This window comes from Cryptomeria japonica, chromosome 3 (assembly GCF_030272615.1).
Source record: "Cryptomeria japonica chromosome 3, Sugi_1.0, whole genome shotgun sequence".
Taxonomy (NCBI): Eukaryota; Viridiplantae; Streptophyta; class Pinopsida; order Cupressales; family Cupressaceae; genus Cryptomeria; species Cryptomeria japonica.
Window position 1 is genome coordinate 351410298 of NC_081407.1, and position 9900 is coordinate 351420197.

Below are 9900 nucleotides of genomic sequence, written 5' to 3' on the forward strand. Positions count from 1 at the left end.
GGGTCAGCGACCCCCCACATTGTGGTGTGTGATGGATCGTCGACCCTCCACAACTCTACAATGGTATAAATACAGTGTGCAGATAATGTTTGGTGTCACCACGAACCAATCAATGGTGTGTGGTGGGCCTACAGTCCCACCATGACACCACTGTGAATTAAATCTCGATGAATTGAAATAAAACCCGACTCGGATCAAAGATTCGATCGGGTGAAAAGAAATGAAGAACAATTTGATAACATATAAATTCGTGAAAAAAGTAAAACAAAAAAGGGTTACAAAAACCCTAAATTGAAGGGGAAAAATTCATACCCGAAAATAGAAGTTGAGAATCCTTCTCCTTCCAGCCACAAATTCGATCTCAGAGGGATTAAAATGAAGATTAAGGAGATAATTTAGCCTTTAAAAGAGGAAAATAGACTCCTAATCCAACACTTCAAAAATTCCACAAATAACTCAAAGTGTATTAAATAAGTGCAATATGAGTTTATAAACCTGATTTGCACCTATGAAGTGTAATTCAGGTGTATTTACACCTAGCCAAAAGAGGTGTAAATCAGGTCTATGGACCCGAATTACACCTAGAAGGTGAAACTTGGTGTAAATCGGGTTTACGAACCTGAATTACACCTAAATGATGAAACTTGGTGTAAATCAGGTTTTTGGACCCAAATTACACCTAAATTGCAAAATTTTCACAATTAACGAAAAAGGGGTAAAACAAGGAAAAACACACTTTCGACTACACAAAACATATCAAAAAGCAAACCATAGAGCAGGCAAAAACCATAAATGAGTTAAATTTTGTTGGGTACCTTCATTTTTGCTAACACAAAAAATGAGGATAACACAACCCAACCACACTTCTAAGATGTCATTGTGATTTTTACTGGGCAATCTGATCCATAATCAACATGTGTTGCTAATTCTGCCTCTTCCAACACTGTCATCCCAAAATCCACTTCTTTCACTTTGATATCAATTCCAAACTCCTCTTCCTCTTCTACATTACTCACCAAACCTTTGACCAACACATGACTTTGAAACCATCCCATGCCACCTTCAAGAACTAGACCTAAAATCTTTTTGAGTAAAACAACATTGTACTCAACTCCTACTTACCTCAGAGGGAAGAGAGAAGGCTCCAAAGAATTGATCAGGGGGAGCTTTCTAACCTCTATACTCTATTGTTGAATAATGTAGTAGTCTTTAGGTAGCACTATCCCTTTGTCTAGATCGACATTTTCTAACACATCTTCGAGCTCACCCAAGTAGCATTTCATGATCAATTTCAATCACACAGACCTTGTCAATTCCTTAATTTCTCCCACATCCAACAATGTAGCTAAAAACATTGCAAAGACATCCATATTAACTCTATGTCTACGGTTGGTCCCTTAGAAACTCATCTCCAAAAATCACCTTAATAACATGACTGACCAGACCATGACTCAATTTTAAAATACTAATAAATGCTTCTCTGACACTTCACCAATAAAAGACATGTGTCTTTTCTTACAAACCAGCCCTAAGGGAATGTCCATGGTTGTCGCTCATCCACTATCTCTCAACCTTTGAGAAAGATGACTCATATGCAACCATTAAAAAGCATAAATAAATGCTTACAAACCATCAAAAATCCTTTCGCACACTTTTTTCTTGAAAATTTGCATCCCCTTAATCATTTTCTTGACATTCTTGTCACATCAAGTCTCATCATATCTAAGGGTGATAAGGTTTTATTTTTGGTGTAAACTATCATGAAATCGCCACTTAATTAAATTGCCAAATAATCAATCAACACATATCAATGCGTTGGCCAAAGAATCAATCAACACATACCCATCACTAATGGTTCAGGTCAATGCTTTCCTTTGTTAGTTTTGTACATTCGGGCTCAATATTTTGAGAGATGATGTAGTCGATATGGAGATAAATGTAGTGGTACTACATTTAGCCCGTAAGTGACCTTAGAAACTGATCGCACACACAAGTACCAGGATCATAATTAGTTAACATAACTACCCTATCCCATCACCACTCTCCATTAAGGTAGAGAAATGATGACCACTCAAGGGGAGGATATCTAACTTAGTAATGTAAGTTTACCTGACCACCATCTTGGCTAAGTCAACCGCTAGTGTGTTGCCTTCACAATACACATGAGTGATTTTGAATTCTTATAGCTTACCTATTAGCTCCCATGTAGGCTTCACGGGGCAGCAATATTATATCACATGCATTCATATTGGGGGGTTTAATATCCCAAAAAATGAGCTCAATATATTGCCAATCTAATGAAAATAGGAGGTTTTTAATTGGGGCTATGAAAAAATGCAATATCTGGTGAAAATATCAGGTTGTGTATTAGGAGGGGTGACAAAAAATGAGTTTAGGGCAATATATTTTGAAAATAGGAGGATTTTTTAGTATGCCATGAATGTACGTGATATAACCCAAGTTCATTAGGTGAATCCCCCGTGGTAGGCTTTAGCCATTTTCTAAGCTTTCAATTGGAGTCAAATTTTGGTGAACTACATTTATTGCAATGAGGGAGTCACCTTCCAAGGGTAAGCAATTTGCTCTCGACTCTAAACCACATTTTAGTCCTAAGAGGGGGCTCAAATTTTAGTTATGTTATGTGGTTCCTTGAGGGGGGGCTTCCTAATCTATTTTTAAGGAGTGGGAGGTCCCATGAGGTCAAAAACATTGTTACATGATTAATTGGAATATTTATCTGAAAAATAGCAATCACTGATTTTTAGGGCTATAGATTTAAGTGGGTGGAAAAAGAGGGGGGCTAGAAATTGCCCCACCAACTTAGGCTTTCTTTTTTGTCACTTGTCAATCATCTCAAGTTTTTCAATTTTTATTCATTATTTTTTTTGCTTTTTATATTAATTTACCCACGTGAATTGAATATTCTAAATAACAAAATTCATGAGAACGCCAACTTCCATAAATAGCTTAAACTTTTAAGCCAAAATTGCACTATAAAGTTCATGGGACCACCTACATTAAAGTAATCCTAAAAAAAACTCAACATCACCATGAAATTTTATAGGAAGCCCCCCTCCATGAGACCTCAGCCTAATAGTTTTCAAAAAAATTGAAGCTTAAATTTTTAAACTTAAAAGAAACTACAAAATTCATAAGACGGTTCCCTTTAATATAATCCTTAAAAATATCAACCGCACTAATGAAATTTTTTAGGAAGCCCTCCATAAGACCCTAGCCCTGTTGCATTTTCCCTATTTTTTTGTTCAGTATTTTACCTTTCTGTTGTGTGTTTTGCTTCCTCCGATTGGATGTCCTATTGTTGAGCTTTATTGCAAAAATTGAGGGGAACTGGCCTTCACAGGGCAATGGGAAGGGCTGGATATGGATGGGCGGGCGCAGCAGGAACATGTGCTGCATTTGCTGCAGTATTTGCCAAGGCCGCTTCGATTTCATCCCAGGTAAATTTTAAGTCATCAATCTCCAATGCATCTTACCAATTTATTCTTTTATTTATAATGTTGTTCAATCTCTGTTATCAATCGGCAAAATCCGACGAAAGCATATGAAAAATTTATGAGCTTTGTGTTTTATAAAACTCAGAGCTTGATTTGTGACCTAGAATAGATTTTTTTAAGTTATATCTTATATTTGTACAGGCAAACCCTTGAGAGGGGTGGGATGTGAATCGTAGCAGCTGGACTTTTGTTTCGTGGAAATAGGGCAATTAATGCTAATTTTTTTTTCTAAAGCAGATCGATTGGAGATTACAGTTGTTGGGATATGTTGGGGTGATTTTACTCAATGTAGCAATGTGGAGCTGCTATGTCAACAGTCTCAAGGCTTTAACTTCATTGCAAGCGACAGTTATCAACTTCTCTACTAATTTTTTGGTCTCTGGATTGACAGGATTCTTTTTCTTTAAGGAATCCTTGCATTTACAGGTTCTTAACTACGCCCAATAAATCAATATTATTTGTTCTTTCTATTTGTTATAGAATCAATGTTTATTTGTTCTTTCTATTTGTTATAGAATATGTGAAGTTTAGTGTAAAATCAATAACTAGAAATTGCCCTATTTCATTTGGAATCATGCACATCACTGTACAGTGGTTGTTTCATAAGATTCTGCTAATGGAGAATTTTATAATTATATCATTATTTATTAATATTTAATGAATTGCATATCTAAGTTGTAAAATTTTTGAAAGAATTTGTGTTAATCTTTATTTTTTTGGTATTTCAATCAATCTTTATTGTAAGGCACATACAGTCAGAAACAATAATAGAATATAAATTGAAAACAAAGATAATATGTTTTTCTTTGAGGGAAGTTTTTGAATGAAAAAATGCAGTATAGTAAAAAACATTGCAATTGCAAAATCTCACTATTCTCCAATACAATAATGAATTTCTCTTACTTCACTCTTATGTTGTGTAGATATTATTAAGCACATTGAAAGTAGTTTTCTATATGAAAAAAATGCAGTATATTAAAAAAATTGCAATTGCAAAATTTCACCTTATTTTCCAATACAATAATGAATCTCTCTTACTTCACTCCTAAATTGTGTATATATAATTAAGCACATTGAAAGTAGTCCTCTATTGTAATATCATGTGAAAAACATGAATGCTTTAAAACAGAATACAGCTATCCAACCCCGAAAATGCACCAAGGCATCCATCCCTCTACTTACATAATGAATACTTTGATGCATCTTAAGGACAAAAAAAATCTAATATAACATGCAAATTTTTTCCATATATACTTAATCTTTAACCTATTATAACTAATAAACATGAAAAATATACATCTATTCAACAATTAAAATAAAAAATAATTACAACACTAACTCTTACTTCAATGAATAACCATACTGAAAGCAGATACTTTAAAGTAAGGGACCTAGAGAAAATTAAACTTCTCATCACAAACTTTCAAAGAAGTGCTTTCACCATGAAAGGCTTAGATAGCTTCTTTCTCAAAATAGAAATATTGATCGTAATTTTTGGAATTTTTTTTTTTCAGTGGTTTGCAGGCGCTTTTTTAATTGTTCTGGGGACTTTCATCCTTAGCAAATCCAGCATTTTGCCGGAGCTTGTTTCTCAGGCTGCAAAGAGTAAAGTGAATTGAATATGCCTTTTTATTAATGTATGGAATCTCAAGAAACGTGGCAACATTTAAGGTTTTTTCATTTCAAACACATGAACACTGATGCAGATCTCAATCAAAATCAGTGCAGCATTCTCCAATGTATCACGAATGCAATGGCTGAATTGAGCACTTCTGTGAATCAAAGCAGACCAGACAACCTCTGGAAACTTGTGAAAAGAATGAAATGCGAAACCAAATTTCCAAAGATGCACTTGACAAAATGTTCATATATTTTCAACAATGAGATTGTGTGTGATTGTGAGTTTTCTGTAGCTATCTGAGAATCTACTGCCTAGGAAGAGCAATATGTTTAGCCTGACTGAAAAGCACAAGAACTGCTAAGGTATTGTAAATAAGTGATCCTCTGGGAGTAATATTTATTTTGTATTGAAATAAGTTGCAAATATATCTTTACCATAACTACAAACAAGGACTGGCCGATTGTGTAATTTTTATAAAATAAGTGGATAAAATTTTCAAACCCCAACAAATGAAAGAAAAGAGCATGGCAATTTTATTTTGAAATATAATATATTTATGAATTATTTATTAAATAGATTTTACTTTTTATGAAAGAATTGTGTAGATAGATTTGAAAAAGATGTTTATATTATTTGGTATAAATATTTTTTAATTAAATGGTGATAATTCATTTAAGCTAATCTTTTATGATACTCTTTTATTATCGAAGATTGCATGTCTTATTTTGAATGAGAAAATTAATAATAAAATTGATATATGGGTGTTGAAGGAGATCTTTGTATTTTATTTCACTAATCATATTTTTAAAGTGGATTTTTAACAAGAGATATATTTAGAAGGGAAAGATTACTGATTATATCTTACATACAATGACAAATTGATTTAAATACATCATCACCTATTTATATCATAAAGACTCAAGTTTTCTTCTTAGTCCTTCAAAAGTGGAAAGTCATATCTAGGGGAAAGGACCCAGTAGTTGAGTGTGTTCCAATTCTTGTGATAGAAGTTGTTGATTTAATATCCCAATACTTGTTGATTTAATGTCCAACCTTTGTATAACATCGCACCAATATTTGTATGATAAGTACCAATAATTGAATGAAATATACCATTTGTTGTGAAAAGTAACCAATCACATGATGCCACATCGGCTGCACAAGTATTGGGGCCCTTTTGCACATCTATTGGTCTCATTTGTTTTTTGCGCTGTTTTGGACACCTTGGCAAAAAGCATGCTGATGTGGCCTTGAAACCTTAGTTATAAGTAGGGGACTTGCCAAGTAAATTGCTGTAAAAAAATCAGAGTGATTTGAAATTTCTACGTAAGATTTTGAGAAGCACGAAGTTAGGGTGCACAACTATTGGATCATTTCCCCCATCTCCCATCCAAAACTACCAAGGAACACAATGTTGATCTTGTCATTGCTTGTACTTTTTATTATTTTGTTGCAAAATCTCATGTACCTATCATTAAATGTGTCAAGTCCTCTCAAAAAAATTGGTAAACTTATCGAGTAAATTTTCTATGTAGTCATACATCATCCAACATAATAGACAATCAATGAGTGCCAATGATTAGAACTTGAAACAAAGTTGTAATAAATTACATCTAATGGAGTAATAAAGTGCTTAATTGTATTTATATTACATAGAATATAGTGCATATTACAAGTCAAATAAGCATAAAAAAACATGTCCATGAAGTATATAATAAATTAAATAGGAAAAAGAAAAAGAAATAGAGATTAGGAAACAAAATAGAATAATTTACACAAGAACAAATACAAATTTTGAGTTGTTTTATTATGGAACATGCCAATCTTAGGTACTTGGCCCAAATAGAGATTCTCTACATAACAAATCTTCCCAAATTCCAAACTCAACTAAGCCCTCTCAAAGCTTCTTGAAAACTCGTCTATCAAACTCCTAAACTTCCAAACACCTAGTATAGAAAGGCCAACAAATATCTATTATATCAAATTCACCAAATGATGAAGATCATAGTATGTCTAAGAAATTTGATATTGCAAGTATCCCAAGACAAATATTTAAGTACTTTCATAGCATCATTAGTTGCATTTTAGAAGAATCTAATTTTAGAGGTATGAACATTTAACATTTAATTTTGATCAACCAAGCCTATCTTGGGTATGATACCTCTTCAATTCAAATTCTAACAAGAAAACCAATTAAATATTGGTTTTTAGCTCTTACATGCACAATCACAAATCCTTTGAGATGGTGGTTGACTTCGTCTAGATAGTAACTTGGTTTGTCACTATTCAAACATTGTAATAGGTTGGAAGCTTTGTGGGTGGATCTCGTCAAAGTCAACTTGCATATTTTGTTGATTTCAAGCCTCAATTCATGATTTGGCCACATCTTCATTTCTTCTATTTAGAGATCTTGAAATTATAAACAATAAAACAAGGTGATCATTTGACCACCATTGATCTATCTTTTGGGAGCTATACCCTTCAAACTCATTCAATTATGGTACAACATTGAGATCTTTGTGCATGGAATGGATTGAAACAAAAACATGTTGCAAAGGCTTATGCAATAAATCTAGTCTGACAACTAAGAGCATACATGGATAGAAACACTAAAATTACCTAGGGAAACCCTTTTAAGAAAAGTCCATCAAGAAACACAACACCATTGGTATTTTATTTAAAGAACAAGATTATAATATACTGAATTTTTTTCTTGTGCTCAAACAATTTCTTCACCCTATCAACAAGTTTAATAGCATATGCTTTCAAAGAAGATCTACTCAATGCAACCCGCACTCTCAAAGAATCTCTTCTCAATACACTCTATGTACCACTCTCCTTGAACTATGATCAATCCAAAAGTAGATATGCAAAGTAGTTAAACATTATGCTACTTCTATTTTCACTCCTCTAAATCTCATCACAGCTTAATTTTGCAAAATTCCAAAAACACTTCCTTATTGTCATAATCACACACAAACCACTAATCCAAGTATTCAATAATAGGCAAGAGATAAACAAGAACCCATTAATGGTTTCCTAAAACTATGGACTTAAAACCTTCAATCAAGTGTCATCTCCCAAGGTGCTCAAGTATGATTCATTGCCTTGCCCAAGAATCATTCCAACTTCTAAGGGTTTCCCTTGCCTTTCCCCTTTGTCCTATTCAATTTAAGAACTCTAGATAACCTTTCACATTTCATGAGTTTGTCTTATAACTTATCTTCATGTGACCTCCAAAACATTTGCATTTTGATGTTACATTCAACAAAATTAAATGTTCTACGCAAGGTGTATAACACACCAATCTCAAAATTCAAAGACTTTCATAAGGATCATGAATTTTTTGCCAACTTGTGTGGCAATACTAAATATTGCAAAGGTTTGCATGGTTGCATAGATTGAATTATGTAGAGACAAAGATTGTGTAAGGAACATAGGACAACTCAATCCAATACAATGATTTAGAATGACCTCTCATAGCCCTACTCAAAAAGAATTCTTTCATTTGGAATGAGGATGTTGGACAAGATTTTTATACCTTCAAACTTGCTACGTGTTGATAAGGTTGAAAACACCAGAATACTGAGGGGGGGTTAATCAGTATTCCCACTTATTTAAAATAGCAAACTTTTTACCAATTGAAGTTGTCCTCAAATATATCAAACAAACTTGATTGAAGTAAAACAGTTAATGCATAATAAAGAAGAACACAATCACAAGATTAAACACCGGAATTTGTACGTGGAAAACCCAAATGGGAAAAACCACGAAGAATGTTCACTCTCGGGAAAATATAACTAGTTATAGTTGTGTTTACAAACAGGTGGCTCACTGCCAAATTACAAAAACGGCTCACTATCAGACTGCTCACTGCAAATAAAAAGAAATGGCCAACTGTTGGAATGCTCACTGCAACTGAAAAGGTTGAACTAAGAAGGTTTGCATCTCCAAATGCGTGAGATTAGTTCCAAGTTTAAGCTCAAATTACAAATTTTAGATTTTACAGAAGATCCAGTTAAATATCTCTGCACCATTGCTCTGCAACAGGTCCGATGAAGGACCACTTCACTCCTGAAACATTGATTGCCTTTGTTGTCTGCAACTCTCACATACACTGCTTCTTTCGTTGCCAACTATCTTCCGCACATCAGACACACACTCTCTTGATTGATGTCTCTTTCTCCACTCATTCATATATATATATATATATATATATATATATATATCGGAGGATACAATTATAGAATAGTGTGTCGGCCAAGCCCAACACGTTATCAATAAGCTCATGTCGAGTTTCGCAATACTTCTACACAATTCCTTTACATACTTCCGATTACCAATGCATATACTGGGATTATCGAAAAAAGGGCAAGGGTCATCCAGACCCAAGAGAATGGACCTATCGTCTCAAGACTAAGTCCAATATCTCCAAAATGCAGACTCCACACATACCAAGTAAACTACAATCACAAAACTTGAAGAGATAATTCTGATAATTACCAAAACTACTAATCACCGGGACACTGCTAACACCGAGATCAATGAGAACAAAATGGGATCTCAAAAGGTCATCATCCAAAGTTGTCCATGTTGCATAATAACTTCTAACCAAAAATCGCAACACCTAATCTGCACATACATATTGATCGCATATAATCCTTGTATAACTATATCCATATAACATCCATAACATCCATGACGTCCGGATTGATATCTGGAGCTACATACACTGTCTGGTATAGAACCAAATGACTGGTTGAC

At 33.8% G+C, this 9900-nt stretch overlaps 1 protein-coding gene across 1 annotated transcript; it reads left to right on the forward strand.

The window, feature by feature from the left end:
* The first annotated feature begins 3187 nt into the window (after positions 1-3187).
* LOC131076526 (uncharacterized) lies at positions 3188-5709 on the forward strand. The gene is made up of 4 exons (XM_058013765.2): positions 3188-3458; positions 3753-3941; positions 5030-5120; positions 5239-5709. Exons 1-4 carry the CDS (start codon positions 3366-3368, stop codon positions 5274-5276), a joined length of 411 nt encoding a protein of 136 aa, XP_057869748.1. The 5' UTR covers positions 3188-3365; the 3' UTR covers positions 5277-5709.
* Positions 5710-9900: the final 4191 nt, after the last annotated feature.

Bases quoted from the DNA above. Each gene is read 5' to 3' on its own strand.
- LOC131076526 (XM_058013765.2), top strand. From the start codon at position 3,366: ATGGGAAGGGCTGGATATGGATGGGCGGGCGCAGCAGGAACATGTGCT. The intron at 3,459-3,752 runs GTAAATTTTAAG...TTTCTAAAGCAG, and splicing joins CCGCTTCGATTTCATCCCAG to ATCGATTGGAGATTACAGTT. The intron at 3,942-5,029 runs GTTCTTAACTAC...TTTTTTTTTCAG, and splicing joins AGGAATCCTTGCATTTACAG to TGGTTTGCAGGCGCTTTTTT.